The sequence below is a fragment of the Salmo salar genome, chromosome 09 (genome assembly GCF_965601325.2).
Source record: "Salmo salar chromosome 09, fSalSal1, whole genome shotgun sequence".
In the NCBI taxonomy this organism is placed as follows: Eukaryota; Metazoa; Chordata; class Actinopteri; order Salmoniformes; family Salmonidae; genus Salmo; species Salmo salar.
Genome location: NC_138299.1, coordinates 6,935,716 through 6,961,357, shown reverse-complemented (window position 1 = coordinate 6,961,357; position 25,642 = coordinate 6,935,716). Strand labels below are relative to the sequence as shown.

At 40.8% G+C, this 25,642-nt stretch overlaps 1 protein-coding gene across 1 annotated transcript in view; it reads right to left on the bottom strand.

The window, feature by feature from the left end:
• Positions 1-25,642, bottom strand: part of LOC106610595 (MAM domain-containing glycosylphosphatidylinositol anchor protein 1) — a 357,350-nt gene that overhangs the window by 158,185 nt on the left and 173,523 nt on the right. Inside the window, exon 5 of the mRNA XM_082956545.1 lies at positions 14,403-14,535. Within this exon, the coding sequence (XP_082812671.1) occupies positions 14,403-14,535 (133 nt within the window). The remainder of the gene's footprint in view (positions 1-14,402; positions 14,536-25,642) is intronic.

The following is a 25,642-nucleotide window of genomic DNA, read 5'->3' as shown; positions in this document are numbered from 1 at the left end:
AGAGGGCCGCCCACCAAAACTCACGGACCAAGGAAGGAGGGAATTAATCAGAGAGACAACAAAGAGACCAAAGATAACCCTGAAGGAGCTGCAAAGCTCCACAGCTGAGATTGGAGTATCTGTCCATAGGACCACTTTAAGCTGTACACTCCACAGAGCTCGGCTTAACGGAAGAATGGGAAGAAAAAAGCCATTGCTTATTAAAGAAAGAAATAAGCAAACATGTAGGGTGTTCGCCAAAAGGCATGTGGGAGACTCCCCAAACATATGGAAGAAGGTACTCTGGTCAGATGAGACTAAAATGTAGCTTTTTGGCCATCAAGGAAAACGCTATGTCTGGCGCAAACCCAACACCTCTCATCACCAAGCATGGTGGTGTGAGCATTATGCTGTGGGTATGTTTTTCCATCGGCAGGGACTGGGAAACTGGTCAGAATTGAAAGAATGGTGGATGGCGCTAAATACAGGGAAATTCTTGAGTGGAACCTGTTTCAGTCTTTCCAGAGATTTGAGACTGGGATGGAGGTTCACCTTCCAGCAGGACAATGACCCTAAGCATACTGCTAAAGCAACACTCGAGTAGTTTAAGGGGAAACATTTAAATGTCTTGGAATGACCTAGTCAAATCCCAGACCTCAATCCACTTGAGAATCTGTGGTATGACTTAAAGATTGCTGTACACCAGTGAAACCCATCCAACTTGAAGGAGCTGGAGCAGTTTTGCCTTGAAGAATGGGCAAAAATCCCAGTGGCAAGATGTGCCAAGCTTATAGAGACATACCCCAAGAGACTTGCAGCTGTAATTGCTGCAAAAAGTGGCTCAACAAATTATTAACTTCGGGGGGGTGGTGAATAGTTTTGCATGCTCAAGTTTTCAGTTTTTAGAAAAAGTATTTCTTGTTTGTTTCACAATGAAATATATTTTGCATCTTCAAAGTGGTAGGAATGTTGTGTAAATTAAATGAAACAACCACCCCCCCAAAAAAGAAAAATTATTCCAGGTTGTGGCGAAACAAAATAGGAAAAATGCCAAGGGGGGTGAATACTTTCGCAAGCCATTTTACAGTATATGACTGTTTTTATTTAATTATATTATTACTGTTAGAGCTTGTCCAGGGATATTTACATCTCAAGCTGGCAGTATGTTCTGTTTGTTCTGTCGTTACAGAGCAGGCTATCCTTTTCTTTAAATAATTGTTTCATGTAGGATGCTACATTTTTGATCAGTTGCAATTGTATGTAGGCCTAATAAAAAAAATCCAACTTCTATTAGGCTGTTAAGCCTCATAGCCTACCTCAGCCAGTTGAGTTATTTTATATAGGTCTAGGCTCGACGGAAATAGACTCCAATTAAGTCCTCTTGTTGTTTGTAAAGTTAAATTAAAATGAAGATTGTTGAAATAATTTTTAGACTAGTGTAGGTTTTCTTCATCTGTTGGTTTTTGGACAAGGAAATCTCGGCCGGCCAAACCCTCCCCTAACCCGGACGATGCTGGGCCAATTGTGCGTTGCCTCATGGGTCTCTCGGTCGTGGCCGGCACGGGTATCGAACCAGCATCTGTAGCATCTGTTTCAAAGCAAAGAATGCATTTGACTTTTAAGGCTTTCAGGAATCAACAGCCAGTGAAAAAATCAGAGCGCCATATTCAAAACCAAATCTAATCATTTCTATTTCTCAAACATAGGACTATTTTACACCATTTTATAGATACACTTCTCCTGAATCGAACCACGTTGTCCGATTTCAAAAAGGCTTTACAGCGAAAGCAAAACATTAGATTATGTTAGGAGAGTACATCGACAAAAACAACCAAACAGCCATTTTCCAAGCAACTAGCATGCATCACAAATACCCAAAACACAGCTAAATGCAGCACTAACCTTTGACGATATTCATCAGATGACACTCCTAGGACATCATGTTACACAATACATGCATTTTATGTTCGTTAAAGTTCATATTTATAAAAACAGCATTTTACATCGGCGCGTGACGTTCAGAAAATATTTTCCCTCAAATACTGCCAGTGAATCAGCGCCACAATTTACAAAAATATTTGTCATAAACACTGATACAAAATTAAACTGTCATTCAAAGAATTATAGATGAACATCTCCTTTATGCAAACGCTATGAAAGATTTAAAAAAAAGCTTCACGAGGAAAGAACTCTTTGCAATAATCTGAGTACTGAGCTCAGAAAAATACACTAGGCTATACAGATAGCCGTCATCTTGGAGTTATCTAAAATCATACATTGCATTAGAAATATTCCCTTACCTTTGATGATCTTCATCAGAAGGCACTTCCAGGGATCCCAGGTCCACAACAAATGTTGTTTTGTTCGATAAAGTCCATAATTTATGTCCAAATAACTCCTTGTTTTTCGTGCGTCCAGAAAGCTACTCCAAGTGTAGAAAGCATTGTCCAAGACGATGTCGCGCCGAAAAGTAAAAAAAAGTTGTATTGACGTTCGTTCAAACATGTCAAACGTTGTAAAACATCAATCTTTAGGGCCTTCAGAACGTGAAGATTCAGTAATATTTCAACCGGACGGTTCCTGTGTCTTGAAAAAGGTTTTGGAACGGAGGATCCACTCTCATGGACGTGCGCCAAGAAGTGATGTCATCCCTGCCTCAAAAACTTCCCCTCCTTCTCATTCGGTCTCTGTTCATCGTAGACGCTTCAAACAACTTTGTAAAAACTGTCGACATCTAGTGGAAGCCGTAGGAAGTGCACAATTATTACTACGTCACTGTGTATTCAATAGGAAACGACTTGAAGAGAGCCCATGCATCCAGATTTCCACTTCCTGGTAGGATTTCTCTCAGGTTTTTGCTTGCCATATGAGTTCTGTTATACTCTCAGACACCATTCAAACGGTTTTAGAAACGTCAGAGTGTTTTCTATCCAAATATACTAATAATATCCTAGCTTCTGAGTTTGAGTAGGAGGCAGTTTAATATGGGCACATATTTTTTCCGAAATTGTCAATACTGCCCCCTATCCTTATCCTATCAAATACATTGCAAATTGGGGGATTTTCATACCTACAGTAGCCGGGCTATAAAGAGTCCATTGTCCTGCTAATAGGGCTACACCTGCTACAGTACAGTTGTGAAAAAAAAGTTTGAAAACCTGTCTTCAAAATGCCTCCAGCTGTCCATCACTACTGTCAATAAAAACACAGCATCTTGTTTATATCTTGTTTACATTCTTTATTGTAACCACAATGTAAAAAATAATTTGTACCTACCTTTCCAATTACTTTTAGAGTTTGGGATTTACAAATGTGCGCTTTTCATGCCATTTCTCATTAAATCCAGTTTGGATTTAAGTATAACTTTTGACTGACGTTGTCACGACTTCCACCGAAGTCGGTCCCTCTCCTTGTTCAGGCGGTGGTCGACGTCACCGGCCTTCTAGCCACCGACGATCAACTTTTCATTTTCCATTTATTTTGTTTTAGTCTTACACACCTGGTTTCACTCACCCAATTACCTGTTTATTATTTGACCCTCTGTTCCCCACGTTTGTTTGTGAGTGAGTTTATTGTATTTTCGGTCCGTCATTGTGTGCTCGTGATGTTACTTTGTACATTTCTCATTTTGAGTAAAAGTACGTTGATTACTCATATTTGCTGTCCTGCACCTGACTCTCTACACCAGCTACAGACAGGACCCTTACTGACGTCTTTAGTGAGAGGCCTAATGCTTTAATATTTAATCATTTCTGCCCTCCGAATTCATATCTAAGGGAATTTTTTGCACCATTATTAGTTACATTGTTTTAGTTTGAACGTGCAGACAGGCACTAAGAACAGAGGGAACGTTTCCTTAGTCAGCGCCTTTATTATTGCAATGCCCCTTAAAGTGTTGCTCTGTGCTACCTAGTGGGGCGGGGTGGCGGTGTGTCCCCCTCATCCATGGGCTAGGTCCGTCTTCTGTGCGCTGCTCTGCGGCCCGTCCCGTGCCCCCTGCCCTCGTGCGCCCACCACTATCTCAGTGGATAAAGCTGGAGAACTGCAGGCAATCCTATTGTCGCCACTCTGGAGCCATGACCAATATGACCAATATATACAATATATTTGGATGCATAGTTACTTTAACTCTACCTACATGTACATATTGCCTCATTTACCTCGACTAACCGGTGCCCCCACACATTCACTCTGTACCAGTACCCCCTGTATATAGCCTCGCTATTGTTATTTTACTGCTGCTCTTTAATTATTTGTTACTTTTATTTCTTATTTTTTACTCATCTATTTTTTATGTAACATATTTTTCTTTAAACTGCATTGTTGCTTAAGGGCTTGTAAGTAAGCATTTCACTGTAAGGTCAACACCTGTTGTATTCGATGCGTGTGACAAATTTGATTTGATCTTAGTATGAAGGTAAGTAGCTCCGCCTTTCTCTTCATCTCTGTGACTTTTACTTCAATATCAACCAGCATCTTTTCTTGCCTAAGGTTGCCAGATTTGTGAGATGTTTACAGAACATTGGTTGGTCTGCTATGAAGAGCTCAGCAATGTGATCTGTGGCGCCACGTCGTTCCTGGACACACCCGTCTTTCGGAAAGCCGCGATCATATTGCAGCCCTCCTTCGTCAGGTTCAGCAGCTGCTGGTATCTGGTCACAACATCTTTGATGTTGCCTGCTGAAGAAATAGAAAAGCAGAATAGAAAAGCAATGTACATTTTCCATGTTATCACCACTCTGCTACAACATTTTATTATGTGCTACTGCTCCTCGCATGCAAAAGCAATGCGGAGGACTCAAAGTGTTTGGTAGCTTATGGCATGATGAGTTGCTGAATGTGGGCGCATTTTCAGTGGGAGATTGTGCAAGAGACCTGAAGATTTTTGTCTTGTTGGTATTCTATGTACTGACTGAAGAAATGTCAGTGTTTTCTCCCAATGTATATATGTGGAGAAACAACCAACCATCATCATTTTTAGACATGACGGTCAGTCAATCCGGAAAATTGCTAGAACTTTGAAATGTTCTTCTAGTGCAGTCGCTAAAACCATCATGCAAAAGGACCGCCACAGGAAAGGAAGACCCAGAGTTACCGCTGCTGCGGAGGATAAGTTCATCAGATTTACCAGCCTCAGATATTGCTGCCCAAATAAATGCTTCACAGAGTTCAAGTAACAGACACATCTCATCACCAACTGTTCAGAGGAGACAGTGTGAATCAGGCCTTCATGCTCGAATTGCTGCAAAGAAACCATTACTAAAGAACACCAATAATAAGAAGAGACTTGCTTGGACCAAAAAACATGAGCAATGGATTTTAGACCGGTGGAAATCTGTCCAAATTTGAGATTTTTGGTTCCAACCGCCATGTCTTTGTGAGATGCAGAGTAGGTGAACAGATGATCTCCGCATGTGTGGTTCCCACCGTGAAGCTGATATCAGTTTGCAAACAATGTCAAATAAAAATGAAAGCTGCATACAAACATGGTCTCTTTTTTGCTTTCTTGAGTAAGGCAGCTTCAAAATGCAGGTGTTTCAGCCTAGCTCAGTGCTTTCTGTGGTGGTGGGGTATGTTCTCTAGTTGCGCCATGATTAGCTTAGTGTTCTGTCACTCATAGGGACATTACGTCACCGCCAAATCTAAGGGTAGAGCTTGAAAATTCAAGCCCCTTGGGTGCTGCCATAGATTTACATTTCAAGTGCCCATCCAAGAATGCTCAAGGTCGTTGCACACAGATAAAATGATGTCAAATCATGTTATATCTACAGCAGCTTTGATTGGACTGATCATATCAACATCATACTTTCAAAATCTTAGCTAGCAAGCTAGCAGTCATCCTCATGAATCAAGTCGACAATCTACTGGCAAATCCTTTTTTATCCTTGTCATATGAAGAGAAATAATGAAGAGGAATTATAGATAAAATGCATTGGTGCTCATCGGCCATTGGACATAAACCTTACACAACAAGTTGGAAATCGGAAATTCAACAATGAGTGGTTTGGAAGGAATCAGTGACTAACTGCAAGCATTGCAAAGCAATTACTACTGTGCTATTCAGTGGAGTGGGTGTGTGGTCCCAAGTCTGGTTTTAAGGGTCTCTTTTCCAAGCTTAAAAGGATAAACATTCAAAGATGGCCATGGTGTCAATCCAGCATGACTTGTGCCACGCTCCAAACAACTGGAAACTCAGAACTGTGAAATCTGATTTAAGTGAGTTCAAGACAACTAGGAACTCGGAAAAAAACTAGTTACGACTGGGAAAATGTGTTTTGAACGGTCATCCAACTCGGAATTGCAAGTCGGGAACTCGGGCCGCTTTCTAGAACTCCGACCTGAAGATCACTGACGTCACCATGATTCAACCTTGTTTTTTTCCAAGTTCCCAGTTGTCTTGAAAGCATCATAAATCCAGAGAGTGCCAGACTTTGATGACAAAGTTTGATGACAAAACTTGCCCACTAAGAACCACTTCCTGTTCAAGTGAGCACAGCACAACAAGGTGAGTCCAAAATGTAATTTTATGCTGCTGCATAAATGATATAATATACCAGGGAGATATGTATGCTGTAGCTAAGAATGTAATACTAAGTGTATGTTGTGTAGTAAGCTGTTAGTGGCCCATGTGCCTCACCCTAATAATTTGGTCACGTTTCCCTTCCTAATTTCACCTACTTTACTGACTTGGTGGTGGACATATAGGCTATAGCCTGTTTTAGAGAAATGTTGTCATTGAATAATGTAAGAGCTTTCATTTTCTGCTTATATGTCCCCTTTATTTATCCTATGGTTCTGACATGGTGTAAAGGAAGAATGCTGTAAGAATGTTCTGAATTCTGTCACTGTACATTTCAGAAGTGCTGAAAAATAGTTATATTGACTATGTCCGTCCTAGCGCGCTTGTTAATGTCCTAATCGAAATTATGAATTGCCTCTTATGCGGTCGTCGTCCCCTTATGCTATAGCTTGTACATCTCAATTGTCAGTAGAAACCACATTTGTTTAAGCAAGTCAGCCATGTTAGTAGGCCGTCATTGTAAATAAGAATTTGTTCTTAACTAACTTGCCTAGTTAAATAAAAGGTTACACATATCAGCTATGCTTTTTTTAAAGGCTGAATGAACTGTTTGAACTGCGGCTGAATGAACTGTTTCGCTGCCAGACAAGGCTCCACTGATAGCCAGGTGTAGCAGATGTTGGGACTGCTGTTGGGACAGATTTACGTAGGCCCTAACAGTGTTTGGGCATCATTTGTCACCATTATAGTGCAATTAATTAATTAATTCTAAAATCACAACTGCATGCTGTGGGACTGCAGATGGATTCTATAGCACTAGCAAACTAATACCTCTGTTCCAGGGCATGAATCGTCTGTGCTGTCGCTCGCATATTCAATCAAAACCCTGGACCAGAGCTAGCTAATTGCGCTTAGTATTACCATAAACACTTTAAGAAATTACAAAAGTATTTTTGCAATAACAATCTTGGTTAGTTAGCTATATATTTTTTATAGTATACCACAGATAAGAGATTAGCTTGCTAACTACTTACATCTCCTTCCTGTGCACTTCCTTTGCACTGTCATACATCGGTGCACTTGTCCCCTGAGCTGCCATTCTGACTGCGCTGGGTTGTTACTAGAAAAGACAGTAGACATTAAAAACGTTAGCTAGCTAAACAAGCTCCAGGTAGCTAAAGGAGCCGAAAATGTATACAGTACCAGTCAAAAAACCCTTGAATGAGTAGGTGTGTCCAAACTTTTGACTGGTAATAAAACACAGCAACATTTCATTTTTGATGGCACTGGGCATTTAAAACTGCAAAATTCTATTATGTCCCATGGCAAAATATGTAGAATTGCAGTAAATGAATATTAAAGCGTAACTGTTTCTCTCCACCGTCAAGAAGGGTGCAACTAAAATGTTTTGCCACGAGGTGGGGGCCCCCCAAGCAAATATTGCTTAGTCCCCCCTAAAGGCTAGAGCCAGCCCTGCCCATGGCAGTCTCTATGGGGGTACCACAGGGTTCAATTCTTGGGCCAACTCTTTTCTCTGTATACATAAATGATGTCGCTCTTGCTGCTGGTGAATCTCTGATCCACCTCTACGCAGACGACACCATTCTGTACACTTCTGGCCCTTCTTTGGACACTGTGTTAACAACCCTCCAGACGAGCTTCAATGCCATTCAACTCTCCTTCCGTGGTCTCCAACTGCTCCTAAACACAAGTAAAACTAAATGCATGCTCTTCAACCGATCGCTGCCTGCACCTGCCCGCCTGTCCAGCATCACTTCTCTGGACGGTTCTAACTTAGAATTTGTGGACAACTACAAATACCTAGGTGTCTGGTTAGACTGTAAACTCTCCTTCCAGACTCACATCAATCATCTCCAATCCAAAGTGAAATCTCGAATTGGCTTCCTATTTCGCAACAAAGCATCCTTCACTCATGCTGCCAAACATACCCTCGTAAAACTGACCATCCTACCAATCCTCGACTTCGGCGATGTCATTTACAAAATAGCTTCCAATACCCTACTCAACAAGCTGGATGCAGTCTATCACAGTGCCATCCGTTTTGTCACCAAAGCCCCATATACTACCCACCACTGCGACCTGTACGCTCTCGTTGGCTGGCCTTCGCTTCATAATCGTCGCCAAACACATTGGCTCCAGGTCATCTACAAGACTCTGCTAGGTAAAGTCCCCCCTTATCTCCGCTCACTGGTCACCATAGCAGCACCCACCTGTAGCACGCGCTCCAGCAGGTATATCTCTCTGGTCACCCCCAAAGCCAATTCCTCCTTTGGCCGTCTCTCCTTCCAGTTCTCTGCTGCCAATGACTGGAACGAACTACAAAAATCTCTGAAACTGGAAACACTTATCTCCCTCACTAGCTTTAAGCACCAGCTGTCAGAGCAGCTCACAGATCACTGCACCTGTACATAGCCCATCTATAATTTAGCCCAAACTACTACCTCTTCCCCTACTGTATTTATTTATTTTATTTATTTTGCTCCTTTGCACCATATTATTTCTATTTTATCTTTGAACTTTCTTCAAACTACAAATCTACCATTCCAGTGTTTTTCTTGCTATACTTTATTTACTTTGCCACCATGGCATTTTTTTGCCTTTACCTCCCTTATCTCAAATCATTTGCTCACATTGTATATAGTCTTATTTCTTTTTCTTCTACTGCATCATTGATTGTATGTTGTTTTACTCCATGTGTAACTCTGTGTTTTTGTATGTGTCGAACTGCTTTGCTTTATCTTGGCCAGGTCGCAATTGTAAATGAGAACTTGTTCTCAACTTGCCTACCTGGTTAAATAAAGGTGAAATAAATAAATAAAAAATAAAAAATATACTAACAAAATCAACAGTCTTCATCTCTCTATGGAGTTTTCTCAAAGATAGCATCTAGTGAACTTTGTTACATTTATGATGTAAAAAAAAACAACAACAAAGCGGTATAGTTACTGAGCAAGATATTAAATTGCATTTACTCTATGTTGAGGGACGGTATGAGATCCACTGGGCAAAATCTGGTTCAATCAACGTTGTTTCCACGTCATTTCAACCAAAAAAATGCTATGTGATGATGCTGAATCAATGTGGGAAAAAAGTAATCAATGTTCGGAAATTCGACATTTTTCACCCTAAATCCAATCACATGGTGACATGTTATATTTTTTTTCACGTTGAATTCTGGTTAGTTGACAACTCAACCAAATGTAAATAAAAACTAGATCTAATTAATGTTTGTTGAAATTTGTATTTGTCTATATTCGTCTTTTTTCTTTATATAATTTTTTTTCTGTTTATATATTTTGATATGTTTAACACTTTTTTGGATACTTCATGATTCCATATGTGTTATTTCATAGTTTTGATGTCTTCACTATTATACAACAATGTAGAAAATAGTCAAAATCAAGAAAAATCCTGGAATGAGGTGTGACCAAACTTTTGACTGGTACTGTAATGGTAGTGATGGTTGCTAGACTAGCAGTTTGAATTTAGCTAGCCAATACTTTTAGCTCTGACATTAAACATATTTCAACAATGTAACTAGGCATATTAGCTTACCTTATCTATTGTTGTATCGCTTAGTAGACACTCCGTCTGGTCCTCATGCAGTTGCAGGGGTGAATAATGTTATTCCATGTGGGTGGGGGGCGTCCACATAGAAACAAACGTCAACATATGCGTCAAGCATGAAAGATACGGTAGCTAGAAGTGAAATCTATCTGCTACAACTCCATTCAAATAATGCGTCAATTCCATTCAAAACACAATAAAAAAATGTAACCTGGCCCTTTGCATGCATCAGAGATAATGGATCGTTTGGTTAGAAAACTCATTTGCATGGTCTATTGTATTTACAGTTGGCATCCAATCTGTTATTAAGGAAAATGAAAGTTCACATGATCCAGAAGGCATTTTTGCCAAAAAAAAGGTTATGTACAATTGGCTCTCCTGTGAAGTAGTGACCCGCGACATATGCCTAGTTTCCTGAAACGAGTCACATATGAAAGAAATGTGGATGGAAGATGAAGATGGTGTTTTACCAGTGCACAGACAACTTAATCTGGTAAATCAGCTAGCATTAGCTGTATGAATCAACTGGAAGCGAGTATTAATTAAAAAAAAATTTTTTTTAACAATGCTTAATTCAAATAGTAATGAGAACTATATGCTACTCAGTACATGTAGCCTATGTAATAATGTAGTAGCTTCTGTTTCTGTACTGCGTAGCCTATAGTTCTCATTCCTATTTTGTTACAGTGTCTAGTATACCAGGGCCAGGTCAGGTGACAAACACTCGGTGTAACGTTATTAGGTTTGTCTTTGGTGACATCAATTGCGGAGTGCTCCAGGTAATGCAGTAGCCAAACGCCTTGCAGATGATTAAGGAAGCGCATGAGGACTGTGTACATTTTCTACTGGTCCCACTCCAGCCTTCACGTGGATGCAATTTATACACAGGTATACCTGGCTACCCTACCACTTGTAATTTGATTCTTTCAGAAAGCATTCATATCCCTTGACTTATTCCACATTTTGTGTTACAGCCTGAATTCAAAATTGATTAAATATATTTTGTTTCTCACCTATCTACACACAACACCCCATAATGACAAAGTGAAAACATGTTTTTTGAAATTTTTGCAAATGTATTGAAAATGAAATACAGAAATATCTCATTTACATAAGTATTCACACCCCTGAGTCATTAAATGTTACAATCACCTTTGGCAGTGATTACAGCTGTGAGTCTTTCTTGGATAGTCTGTAAGAGCTTTGCACACCTGGATTGTAGAATATTTGCACATCGTTATTTAAAAAATTCTTCAAGCTCTGTAAGTTGGTTGTTGATCATTGCTAAACAGCCATTTTTAAGTCTTGCCATTGATTTTCAAGACGATTTAAGGCAAAATTGTAACCAGGCCACTCAGGAACATTCAATGTCGTCTTGGTAAGCAGCTCCAGTGTATATTTGGCCTTGTGTTTTTGGTTATTGTCCTGCTGAAAGGTGAATTATCACCCTGCATCTGTTGGAAAGCAGACTGAACTGGGTTTTCCTCTACGATTGTGCTTGTGCTTAGCTCTATTCTGTTTCTTTTTATCCTAGAAAACTCCGTAGTCCTTGCCGATGACAAGCATATCCAAAAACTGATGCAGCCACCTCCAAGCTTCAAAATATAAAGAGTGGTACTCAGTGATGTGTTGTGTTGGATTTGCGCCAAACATAATGCTTTGCATTCAGGACATGAAGTTTTACTTTAGTACCTTACTGCAAACAGGATGCATGTTTTGGAATATTGTTATTCTGCACAGGCCTCCTTCTTTTCAATCTGTCATTTAGGTTAGTATTGTGGAGTAACTACAGTGGGGGAAAAAAGTATTTGATCCCCTGCTGATTTTGTATGTTTGCCCACTGACAAAGAAATGATCAGTCTATAATTTTAATGTTAGGTTTATTTGAACAGTGAGAGACAGAATAACAACAAAAATATCGAGAAAAACGCATGTAAAAAATGTTATAAATTGATTTGCATTTTAATGAGGGAAATAAGTATTTGACCCCCTCTCAATCAGAAAGATTTCTGGCTCCCAGGTGTCTTTTATACAGGTAATGAGCTGAGATTAGGAGCACACTCTTAAAGGGAGTGCTCCTAACCGCAGCTTGTTACCTGTATAAAAGACACCTGTCCACAGAAGCAATCAATCAATCAGATTCCAAACTCTCCACCATGGCCAAGACCAAAGAGCTCTCCAAGGATGTCAGGGACAAGATTGTAGACCTACACAAGGCTGGAATGGGCTACAAGACCATCGCCAAGCAGCTTGGTGAGAAGGTGACAACATTCGGTGCGATTATTCACAAATGGAAGAAACACAAAAGAACTGTCAATATCCCTCGGCCTGGGGCTCCATGCAAGATCTCACCTCGTGGAGTTGCAATGATCATGAGAACGGTGAGGAATCAGCCCAGAACTACACGGGAGGATCTTGTCAATGATCTCAAGGCAGCTGGGACCATAGTCACCAAGAAAACAATTGGTAACACACTACGCCGCGAAGGACTGAAATCCTGCAGCGCCCGCAAGGTCCCCCTTCTCAAGAATACATATACATGCCCATCTGAAGTTTGCCAATGAACATCTGAATGATTCAGAGGACAACTGGTGAAAGTGTTGTGGTCAGATGAGACCAAAATGGAGCCTGGTCTAGACGTTTCCTGGTCTAATGTTAACTTCGTTACCAAGGCTTTTTATGCACTCTGGCCAAAAAAGGGATGGCTCTGTCCATCTGACATGCTTTCCGACCTCACTCGTGGCATGCCTACTTATTTATGCACAGTTTATATTAGATAGATGATCTTATACCTCCAAAAATCAAATTCCTATCTTAACAAAAATACTTGCATTATTGTTCATATTATATGCACAACATATTGGATGGATACTTGACAGATAAATGGGATATACTTTCCAAGTTACAGTATTTCATCCATATAGTTTTTAATGACATCACAAAATGAAAACCAATTATTACATTTGTTTTCCAAAGTTCCCCACTGATCATTCCCCATGTTCTTCTCTTATAAATATTGTTCCGGTATTCACTTTTTGGACGTCAGAGTTTTAGGCAGGCAAAAGACTCTGGAGACAAAGGACATTCCTTTAGCCAGTACTGGAGGGTAAAGAGAGAGTTCTCTTTTGCTTAATTTATAACCGAATGTGAGCTGTCAAACCGAATGTGAGCTGTCTTAATTTCCATCTACAGATATTCAATAAACTATTTGTAGACTGTCAGCAGCATTTCCATAGCATGTCTTTAGCCTTTCAGGAGCACCACAACAGTATACAGACACTTCTTGTTGAAAGTCAGCAGACATACAGTTGACATGTTACTAATTGTCTGTAGATAGTATGTAGAGCATCTACAGATGGACCATCCAAATAAAGTGTTACCAAAAATATATGCGCTGCATTAAAACAGCCAAATAGGTCAACTCTTTGAAGGGGGGGTGCTGGATGACATTTGAAATGAGGCGAGAATCTGAGAAAGGGAATAAAAAAGAAGATTGGGCTCAGATAGGATTCTGGCTTTCGTTTGTTGAGCTAGTGGCCTTTGGAGGCAGGCTGCAGTGGAACTGACAGCGTTGTCGACAGTAACAGCGTTGCCGGTGGTAACATGGCATTGCCGTGGAGACGGGTCAGAGTGAAGGGAGATAACAGAGTCCTCTGACAGGTCAATTTGAAGTGAATGCCTGAGATGTGTCACCCAGCGAGGGAATAACAAGACAGATAGACAGTGTAACACACGGAGGATAGGAGCAAGGGAGTGAGAGATGTACGTCAATGGAGGGAAAGAAAATAAAGAGAGTGAGGGAATGCTAGAGACAGAAGGAAAGAGGAGATGGAGTGATTTAAAAGGAAGGGGGAGAGATGAAGTGCGAGGCTGAAAGAGAGAGTGATGGAGGGAAATGGAGAGGGGGAGTGAGAGATGAGAAATGGAGGAGGAGGAAAGTGGGAATGAGGGAGGACGAGATGGAGTGTCTGTGTATGAAAGACGGGAGGGGGGAGGAGAGTGAGGTGGAGTGAGATTTAGCGAGACAAGGGATGAGCAAGTGAGGGATGGATTCACACAGAGAAAAGGGGAGATTTAAGTAGAGAGAGGTGTGGTATGGGGTGGTCTAGTGGTTGAATAAATTGTTTGGGATTTTGGCAATGAAGCCCTTAATCTACATCCCCAGAGTCAGATGAACTCGACTGCTTTGTCTTCTACTCACTTCAGGCCTTCACTTCACGCCTTCTACACCGTCTTGTCTCTTCATTAAAAACACACACCAAAAAAATGAAAGAGGGGTGTAGAAAAGTGGTAGCGAGGAAAATGCTTCACTTACTGGTGCCGTTGGTGAGGAGAAAGGTGACAGAGCTATCAGGGATTTCACACACGTTGCGAACGGACACCTGGCACGTGTAGTTGGCAAAGTCCTTCAGCCTCAGGTTCTTCAGCTTCAGCACCTTGGTCTCCCCCTGTGTGACATAAAACATTGACTGGTTACACAGATATAACAGTAACAGACCCTGACTGACCGCATGTGAGTATTCTTCACAAACACACATGCATATGTGCACAAACACAGTACAGTTACACAATCTCTTACACACACCATAAATACCCTTTTACACATGTTGGTACATTCATTAATGCACTGTCATTTGAACACGGTGTATACACTCGCACACACACACAAACACGCACTCCTACACATGCAAATCTACAAAATAAATATAAATGTAATCTCTCTCAGACACAGCACACAGACTCTCAGAAAAAAAGGTTAGATTTGTTCTTAAGGGGGTACAAACGCTTGTCACTGTAGTGATACCCTGTAAGGTACTGCACGTCCTTTGTACCTTTCAGTTTCATGTTTTATTAGTAGTATGTACTGGATACATAGGGTTGACACCGTCCAACAAACTGCTTACTTGCGGGTTCATTCTCAACAATGCAACAACGATAAGAAATAATAAACGATAAGAATACGAACAAAAAGTAAATGGCTCAATTTATAGTCCAGTATTTACAGGATGCAGGATGCCTACCAAAAGGCATCCTGCGGGGATGGGGGCTAGGATCAATTTTTTTTAAAATAATTATATATATATATATATATATATATACACACACTACTGGTCAAAATGTTTTGAACACCTACTCATTCAAGGGTTTTTCTTTATTTTTTACTATTTTCTATATTGTAGAATAAGAGTGAAAACATCAAAACTATGAAATAACACATAAGGAATCATGTAGTAACCAAAAAAGTGTTAAACAAATCATAATATATTTTATATTTGAGATTCTTCAAATTACCACCATTTGCCTTGATGACAGCTTTGCACACTCCTGGCATTCTCTCAACCAGCTTCACCTGGAATGCTTTTCCAATACTCTTGAAGGAGTTCCCCACATATGCTGCTTTTCCTTCACTCTAGTGCACATCAAATACCTATTGTGGTTAAATTCCCATTTGCCGAATAAAAAAATACAAGTTAAATGTGTTTCCATTGCATTATCAACTCTACCGATGGTTTTATCACAAAAATATGTGTGTTATATAGCGAGTGTACGCACTCTGGTATTGGCACGTGTGCTCTTACCAACAGTGCTATCTGTGTGCTGTTGACTAGAGCGCACATATAGCCTACATGATGAGATTATTATTATGGACAAAAGAGAGAATTATTTTTCGTTTTTTTGCGGCAGCCAAGCATTCATTATAACGGCAGCCAAGCATTCATTATAATGTCACCAGAATAACACCCTCAATATTTTTTGGAAAGGAGCGTCAAGCTCATCCATCACCTTGCACTTTCACCACCCTGTGAATTTCAAAATTGATTTCATCTGTAACCTAACAAACTGCATGCTTTCCTGACGAGTTGTAGTGGGAGGACCACACATGTCATCGCGTGACTCCAAGTTTACTTCGATATGATTGGCCGGTGTAGGCTGTCATTGTAAATAAGAATTTGTTCTTAACTGACTTGCCTAGTGATAAGAGAATGATCTAATAAAGGTAAATTAATTAATAATCTAATTGTTAATTAGATGTTATGAAGCATGGATATATATATATATATCCTGTAGCAAGAGTAACTAAAGTGTTAAGTATAAATCTCATGAGATTGACGAGGATAAGCGAGAAATGGAGGTCTGTGTGTTTAAGTAAACATAAAGAACTGTTAAACTGTGGTTGACCTGACCTAGCTTGGACCCTCCAGGTTTCCCTAATCTCAGAGTACTATAAACTGTCAGCTGGGTAAGAATTTACGGTGTTGAGAGTTCTGAGGATGAACAATGAACTCTCCTTAGTGTGTAATGTGTGTGTAAATGATGAGCCTGGTATATAATAGATGTTTTGTGTATGTTGGGCAGAACGTTCTCATGAATAAAGCCGAATGAACCTTTTGCAGAAAGCTGAGTCCTTGCCTAATTATTTAACCCATTGTCTTACAAACCTTGGGAATTAGTCAAGGCTTATTGATTATTGATTATTATTATTATTTTAACAAATTGGTCCTTCGAGCTCGGATCTCAAAATCCACCTATGTCGGTCCAGGAAGACACCGAAACCGTGCACGGGCGGATGAAATATCTGTAGATCAAAGACCTGGCCCCTTGCTGAGGGTTCTTTACAGGCTGGTGGCAAACTGGTATGCAACAGAGGCAGTGACGAGATTTTACCAACATTGAAATCTCAGCTGCGAATAAAAAGGTCAGTGCGCTTTATTCATTGTTTTGGGGAATAGCACCTGTATGATCACATTAAATGATGAATGAGTGAATACACCTGTATGTCTGCATTACATGATGAAATGAGCAATACATCTGTATGTTGGCATTAAATGATGAAACGATTGATGTGAGAGTGGAAGGCGGGAGCAATTGGAGGATTTTAATGTACTCTGGGTGTTAGACGCTGGAAATATCCGGAAGGAGTTTATAGCTGGTGACCTGTCTTTATAAGTTTGGATAGAGAAAAAAATGTTTTAAAGGCAACCAAGTATTCTGTGCAAATGGAAGATAGGAATCGGGTATAAATTCAAACAGGAGGAGGAGGGGTCCGAAATGACTCCATGGTATCTGCGGCCACTACCAATATAAACTAGCTAAATGTTGAGTACCTTAAACGTAAACATTGGCACAAAACGTAAATTGGATGGCGAAATATAGTAATATAATTATGAGGGAGGAGGTCATAGACATGATTACATTAATATAGGTCCCCTGTTTAAATACGCCTAGGATGGTCAGATCTTCCGGAGGTGCAAAGATAGGTCTGATTATCCATTGAAGGAGGGAAACCTAATATAGCGGTGTGAGATACGTGATATTAATGAGTCAATAATTGCAAGGAACGACAGAAAAATAGTCTGTTAACCTGTTGGGGCTAGGGGGCTGTATTTGCACGGCCGGATAAAAAACATACACGATTTAATCTGGTTACTACTCCTGCCCAGAAACTAGAATATGCATATAATTAGTAGATTTGGATAGGAAACACTCTAAAGGTTCTAAAACTGTTTGAATGGTGTCTGTGAGTATAACAGAACTCATATGGCAGGCCAAAACCTGAGAAGATTCCATACAGGAAGTGCCCTGTCTGACAATTTATTGTCCTTCTGTAGCCTCTCTATCGAATATACAGCATCTGTGCTGTAATGTGACATTTTCTAAGGCTTTCATTGGCTCTCAGAAGGCGCCAGAAAGTGTAATGAGATGTCTGCAGTCTCTGGGCTAAGTACAGCAGCAGAGTTTGTTACTGGCCTGCCTGGGGACAGTGACACTGGAGATGCGTGTTCATGTGAATTCTCCATTTTGTTCTTTCAGTCTTTGAATGGATACAACATCGCCCGGGTGGAATATTATTGCTATTTTACGAGAAAAATCGCATAAAAATTGATTTTAAACAGCGTTTGACATGCTTCGAAGTACGGTAATGGAATATTTAGATTTTTTTTGTCACGAAACGCGCCGGCGCGTCACCCTTCGGATAACGGAGCTATTTGGATATAACTATGGATTATTCCGAACCAAAACAACATTTGTTGTTGAAGTAGAAGTCCTGGGAGTGCATTCTGACGAAGAACAGCAAAGGTAATCCAATTTTTCTTATAGTAAATCTGAGTTTAGTGAGCCCCAAACTTGGTGGGTGTCAAATTAGCTAGCCGTGATGGCCGGGCTATCTACTCAGAATATTGCAAAATGTGCTTTCACCGAAAAGCTATTTTAAAATCTGACACCGCGATTGCATAAAGGAGTTCTGTATCTATAATTTTTTAAATAATTGTTATGAATTTTGTCAACGTTAATCGTGAGGGTTTCCCGGTCAGAATATTATCACTTTTTTACGAGAAAAATGGCATAAAAATTGATTTTAAACAGCGGTTGACATGCTTCGAAGTACGGTAATGGAATATTTAGAATTTTTTTGTCACGAAACGCGTCGGGCGCGTCACCCTTCATCACCCTTCGGATAGTGTCTTGAACGCACGAACAAAACAGAGGATATTTGAACATAACTATGGATTATTTTGAACCAAACCAACATTTGTTATTGAAGTAGAAGTCCTGGGAGTGCATTCTGACGAAGAACAGCAAAGGTAATCCAATTTTTCTTATAGTAAATCTGAGTTTGGTGAGGGCCAAACTTGGTGGGTGTCAAAATAGCTAGCCCGTGATGGCGAGCTATCTACTCAGAATATTGCAAAATGTGCTTTTGCCGAAAAGCTATTTTAAAATCGGACATAGCGATTGCATAATGGAGTTCTGTATCTATAATTCTTAAAATAATTGTTATGTTTTTTGTGAACGTTTATCTTGAGTAATTTAGTCAATTCACCGGAAGTTTGCGGTGGGATGCTAGTTCTGAACGTCACATGCTAATGTAAAAAGCTGGTTTTGATATAAATATGAACTTGATTGAACAAAACATGCATGTATTGTATAACATAATGTCCTAGGAGTGTCATCTGATGAAGATCATCAAAGGTTAGTGCTGCATTTAGCTGTGGTTTGGGTTTATGTGACATTATATGCTAGCTTGAAAAATGGGTGTCTGATTATTTCTGGCTGGGTACTCTGCTGACAATCTAATGTTTTGCTTTCGTTGTAAAACCTTTTTAAAATCGGACAGTGTGGTTAGATTAACGAGAGTCTTGTCTTTAAGATGGTGTAAAATAGTCATATGTTTGAGAAATTGAAGTTTTTGCATTTCTAAGGTATTTGAATATCGCGCCACGGGATTACACTGGCTGCAAGCGTCCCACCTAGCCCACAGAGGTTAACCTTTATTTAACCAGGTAGGCTAGTTGAGAACAAGTTCTCATTTACAACTCTGACCTGGCCAAGATAAAGCAAAGCAGTTCGCCACATACAACAACAGAGTTACACATGGAATAAACAAACATACAGTCAATAATACTGTAGATAAAAAAGAAGTATATACACAGTGTGTGCAAATAAGGTAAGATAAGGGAGGTAAGGCAATAAAATAGGCCACAGTGGCGAGGTAATTATGATATAGCAATTAACCCCTGTGCGGCCTGGGACGGACATCCAGCGAAAAATCATATCGGCATTAGCATAACAAAATGTAATAATTAAAAAAAATATATATATTCAAATTATACCGTTTTATAGATACACCTCTCCTGAATCGAACCACGTTGTCCGATTTCAAAAAGGCTTTACAACAAAAGCAAAACATTAGATTATGTTAGAGGAGTATATCGTAAAAGTAGCCACATAGCCATTTTCCGACCAACCACATGCATCACAAATAACCAAAAAACAGCTAAATGCAGCACTAACCTTTGACAATCTTCATCAGATGACACACCTAGGACATCATGTTACACAATACATGCATTATTTTGTTCGATAAAGTTCATATTTATATATAAAAACAGCATTTTACATCGGTGCGTAACGCTGACTAACTATTTTCCCTCAAATGCATCCGATGAAACAGAGCTACAATTTACTAAATTACTATTCGAAAACATTTTTAAAATGTAATATTGTCATTCTAAGATTTATAGATGAATATCTCTTGAAAGCACCTGTAATGCCAGATTTAGAAATAACTTTACTGGGTAATCACACATTGCGATAAAAGGGGATGCGATACTCAGAACAATAGGCTAGCAATAGCAATAGGCTAGCCATCTTGGAACAATCGCATATCACATCTAGTCTTGTATACTATTGTCAATAATCCCTTACCTTTGGTTGTCTTCATCAGAAAGCACTTCCAGAATCCCAGGTCCACAACAAATGTATTTTCGTTCGAAAAAATGACTCCTTTATGTTCCAAGAGCTTGTTCTTGTTAGCGCGTCTGAAGGCTGATCCAAATGCTTCGTCGGCCACGGGACAGCCATTTCGAGAAAATGCATTTTCTCCCCATTTAGGTATCGTTCAAACATGTCAAACGTTGTATAACATAAATCTTCAGGGCGTTTTTCAACAAGAGAGCCAATAAGATTCGAGGGGGACGATTGCATTGTGTTTCAAAACGTTTCGAAAGGGGAGGGTAACCAGGGGCGCCGGCGTCATAATGGTGATGGCCCTCTCCGTGTGACCACGTTCCACAGCGTCTCATTCATTCAATTTTAACAGTAGAAGGCTCAAACCAATTTGTGAAGACTGGGGACATATAGTGGAAGCAATAGGAAGCGCTCAATGAACCATAGCTCACGGTGTGATTAATAGGCAACGTGATGAAGTTGAGTTCGCAATTCAGAATTCCACTTCCTGTTTCCATCTGTCTCGGGGTTTTGACTGCCATATGAGTTCTGTTATACTCACAGACACCATTCAAACAGTTTTAGAAACGTTAGGGTGTTTTCTATCCACAAGTATTAATTATATGCATATCCTAGCTTCTGAGTTTGAGTAGGAGGCCGTTTAAAATGGGCACGAATTTCTTTAAAAAAATCGCTGTAGCGCCCCCTATCCTAGGGGAACGCCAAGAGGTTAAACACTGGAGTGATAGATGTGCAGAAGATGAATGTGCAAGTAGAGATACTGGGGTGCAAAGGAGCAAAATAAATAAATACAGTATGGGGATGAGGTAGTTGGGTGAGCTATTTACAGATGGGCTATGTACAGGTGCAACGATCTGCGAGCTGCTCTGACAGCTGGTGCGTGAAGATAGTGAGGGAGATATGAGTCTCCAGATTCAGCAATTTTTTAAGTTCGTTCCAGTCATTGGCAGCAGAGAACTGGAAGGAAAGGCGGCCAAAGGAGGAATTGGCTTTGGGGGTGACCAGTGAAATATACCTGCTGGAGTGTGTGCTGTGGGTGGGTGACGCTATGGTGACCAGTGAACTGAGATAAGGCGGGGTTTTACCTAGCAAAGACTTGTAGATGACCTGGAGCCAGTGGGTTTGGCGACGAGTATGAAGCGAGGGCCAGCCAACGAGAGCATACAGGTCGCAGGGGTGGGTAGTATATCCTGTTAGGGCTAGGGGGCAGTATTTACACCGCCGGATAAAAAACGTACCCGATTTAATCTGGTTACCACTCCTACCCAGTAACTAGAATATGCATATACGTATTACATATGGATAGAAAACACCCTAAAGTTTCTAAAACTGTTTGAATGGTGTCTGTGAGTATAACAGAACTCATTTGGCAGGCAAAAATGTGAGAAGGTTTCATTCAGGAAGTGGCCTGTCTGACAAGGTGTCGTTCTTCTTGTCTCTGTTTATTGAAGAGTGAGGATCTTAGCTGTTCCGTGACACTTCCTACGGCTGCCATAGGGTCTCAGAAGAAGGTAAAAAGCTGAATCGTGGCTTTGCAGGCTCTGGCTGAAAAAAAGTAGCGCGTTTGGGTAGTGGCTGGTTACAGTACTGTGAGACTCAGGCTCGTGCCCGCGTCGACCGAAAGCTTTGTTTACTTTCCTCTGTTTAGCTAAATGGACATTCCCGGTCGGAATATTATCGCTTTTTTACGAGAAAAATGGCATAAAAATGGATTTTAAACAGCGGTTGACATGCTTCGAAGTACGGTAATGGAATATTTAGATTTTTTTTGGTCACGAATTGCGCCATGCGCACGACCCTGATTTACCATTTCAGATAGTGTCTCGGATGCACGAACAAAACGCCGCTATTCGGATATAACGATAGATTATTTTGGACCAAACCAACATTTGATATTGAAGTAGTAGTCCTGGGAGTGCATTCTGACGAAGACAACAAAAGGTAATCAAACTTTTATAATAGTAAATATGATTATGGTGAGTGCTAAACTTGCCGGGTGTCTAAATAGCTAGCCCGTGATGCCTGGGCTATGTACTTAGAATATTGCAAAATGTGCTTTCACCAAAAAGCTATTTTAAAACCGGACATATCGAGTGCATAGAGGAGGTCTGTATCTATAATTCTTAAAATAATTGTTATGCTTTTTGTGAACGTTTATCGTGAGTAATTTAGTAAAATGTTAGCAAATTCCCCGGAAGTTTGCGGGGGGTATGCTAGTTCTGAATGTCACATGCTAATGTAAAAAGCTGTTTTTTTATATAAATATGAACTTGATTGAACAAAACATGCATGTATTGTATAACATAATGTCCTAGGGTTGTCATCTGATGAAGATCATCAAAGGTTAGTGCTGCATTTAGCTGTCTTCTGGGTTTTTGTGACATTATATGCTAGCTTGAAAAATAGTCATATGTTTGAGAAATTGAAGTAATAGGATTTTTAAGGTTTTGAAAATCGCGCCACAGGCTTCAACTGGCTGTTACGTAGGTGGGACGAATTCGTCCCGCCTAGCCCAGAGAGGATATGGGGCTTTGGTGACAAAACAGATGCACTGTAATAGACTGCATCCAATTTGTTCAGTAGAGTGTTGGAGGCTAATTTGTAAATCACATCACCGAAGTTGAGGATTGATAGGATAGTCAGTTTTACAAGGGTATGATTGGCAGTGTTAGTGAAGGATGCTTTGTTGCGAAATAGGAAGCCGATTCTAGATTTAATTTTGGATGGGAGATGCTTAATGTGAGTCTGGAAGGAGAGTTTACCGTCTAACCAGACACCTATGTATTTGTAGATGTCCACATTCTCTAAGTCAGAACCGTCCAGAGTAGTGATGCTGGACGGGCGGGCAGGTGCGGGAAGCGATCGGTTGAAGAGCATGCATTTAGTTTTACTTGCATTTAAGAGCAGTTGGAGGCCATGGAAGGAGAGTTGTATGGCATTGAATCTCATCTGGAGGTTAGTTAGCACAGTGTCCAAAGAGGGGCCAGAGGTATACAGAATGGTGTCGTCATAGGTGGATCAGAGAATCACCAGCAGCAAGAGCGACATCATTGATGTATACAGAGAAGAGAGTCGGCCTGAGAATTGAACCCTGTGGCAATCCCATAGAGACTGTCAGAGGTCCAGACAACAGGCCCTCCGATTTGACACACTAAACTCTATCAGAGAAGTAGTTGGTGAACCAGGCGAGGCTGTCATTTGCTAAACCAAGGCTGTTGAGTCTGCCGACAAGAATACGGTGATTGACAGAGTCGAAAGCCTTGGCTAGGTCGATGAATACGGCTGCACAGTATTGTCTCTTATCGATGGCAGTTATGATATCGTTTAGAACCTTGAGCATGGCTGAGGTGCACCCATGACCAACTCGGAAGCCAGAGTGCATAGCGGAGAAGGTACAGTGGGATTCAAAATGGTCGGTGATCTGTTTGTTAACTTGGCTTTCAAAGACCTTTGAAAGGCAGGGTAGGATAGATATAGAGTAGATCTGTAGCAGTTTGGGTCTAGAGTGTCTCCCTCTTTGAAGAGGGGGATGAGCGCGGCAGCTTTCCAATCTTTGGGGATCTCAGACGATACAAAAGAGAGATTGAACAGGCTAGTAATAGGGGTTGCAACAATTTCAGCTGAGCATTTTAGAAAGAGAGGGTCCAGATTGTCTAGCCCGGCTGATTTGTAGGGGTCCTGATTTTGCAGGTCTTTCAGAACATCAGCTATCTGGATTTGGGTGAAGGAGAAATGGGGAAGGCTTGGGCGTGTTGCTGTGGGTGGTGCAGGGTAGTTGACCGGGGTAGGCAGGTGGAAAGCATGGCCAGCCGTAGAAAAATGCTCATTGAAAATCTCAATTATCGTGGATTTATCGGTTGTGACAGTGTTTCCTAGCCTCAGTGCAGTGGGCAGCTGGGAGGAGGTGCTGTTATTCTCCATGGACTTTGCAGTGTCCCAGAACTTTTTTGAGTTTGTGCTACAGGATGCAAATTTCTGTTTGAAAAAGCTAGCCTTAGCTTCCCTAAATGCTTGTGTATATTGGTTCCTAACTTCACTGAAAAGTTGCATAACACGGGGGCTATTCGATGCTAATGCAGTACGCCACAGGATGTTTTTGTGCTCGTCCTTTGCAGTCAGGTCTGGAGTGAACCAAGGGCTATATCTGTTCCTGGTTCTACATTTTTTGAATAGGACATGCTTATTTAAGATGGTGAGGAAGGCACTTTTAAAGAACAGCCAGGCATCCTCTACTGACGGGATGAGGTCAATATCCTTCCAGGATACCCGGGCCAGGTCGATTAGAAAGGCCTGCTCGCTGAAGTGTATTAGGGAGTGTTTGACAGTGATGAGGGGTGGTTGTTTGACCGCAGTGATGGCTGAGATCTTGGATGAAGACAGCAGAGGTGTATTTGGAGGGCAAGTTGGTTAGGATGATATCTATGAGGGTGCCCGTGTTTACGGGATTTTGGGTTGTACCTGGTAGGTTCATTGATAATTTGTGTGAGATTGAGGTCATCACTCTTAGATTGTAGGATGGCCGGGGTGTTAAGCATGTCCCAGTTTAGGTCACCTAGCAGCACGAGCTCTGAAGATAGATGGGGGGCAATCAATTCACATATGGTGTCCAGGGCACAGCTGGGGGCAGAGGGTGGTATATAGCAAGCGGCAATGGTGAGAGACTTGTTTCTGGAAAGGTGGATTTTTAGAAGTAGAAGCTCGAATTGTTTGGGCACAGACCTGGATAGTATGACAGAACTCTGCAGGCTATCTCTGCAGTAGATTGCCACTCCGCCCCCTTTGATAGTTATATCTTGTCGGAAAATGTTATAGTTAGGGATGGACATTTCAGGGTTTTTGGTGGTCTTCCTAAGGCAGGATTCTGACACGGCTATGACATCGGGGTTGGCAGAGTGTGCTATGGCAGTGAATAAAACAAACTTGGGGAGGAGGCTTCTAATGTTAACATGCATGAAACCAAGGCTTTTACGGTTACAGAAGTCAATAAATGAGAGCGTCTGGGGAATGGGAGTGGAGCATGGCACTGCTGGACCTGGATTAACCTCTACATCACCAGAGGTACAGAGGGGGAGTAGGATAAGGGTGCGGCTAAAGGCTATAAGAACTGGTCGTCTCATACGTTCGGAACAGAGAGTAAAAGGAGTATGTTTCTGGGCGCGATAGAATAGATTCAAGGCATAATGTACAGACAAAGGTATGGTAGGATGTGAATACAATGGTGGTAAACCTAAGCATAGAGTGATGATGAGAGAGATATTGGCTCTAGAAACATCATCTAAACCAGGTGATGTCACCGCATGTGTG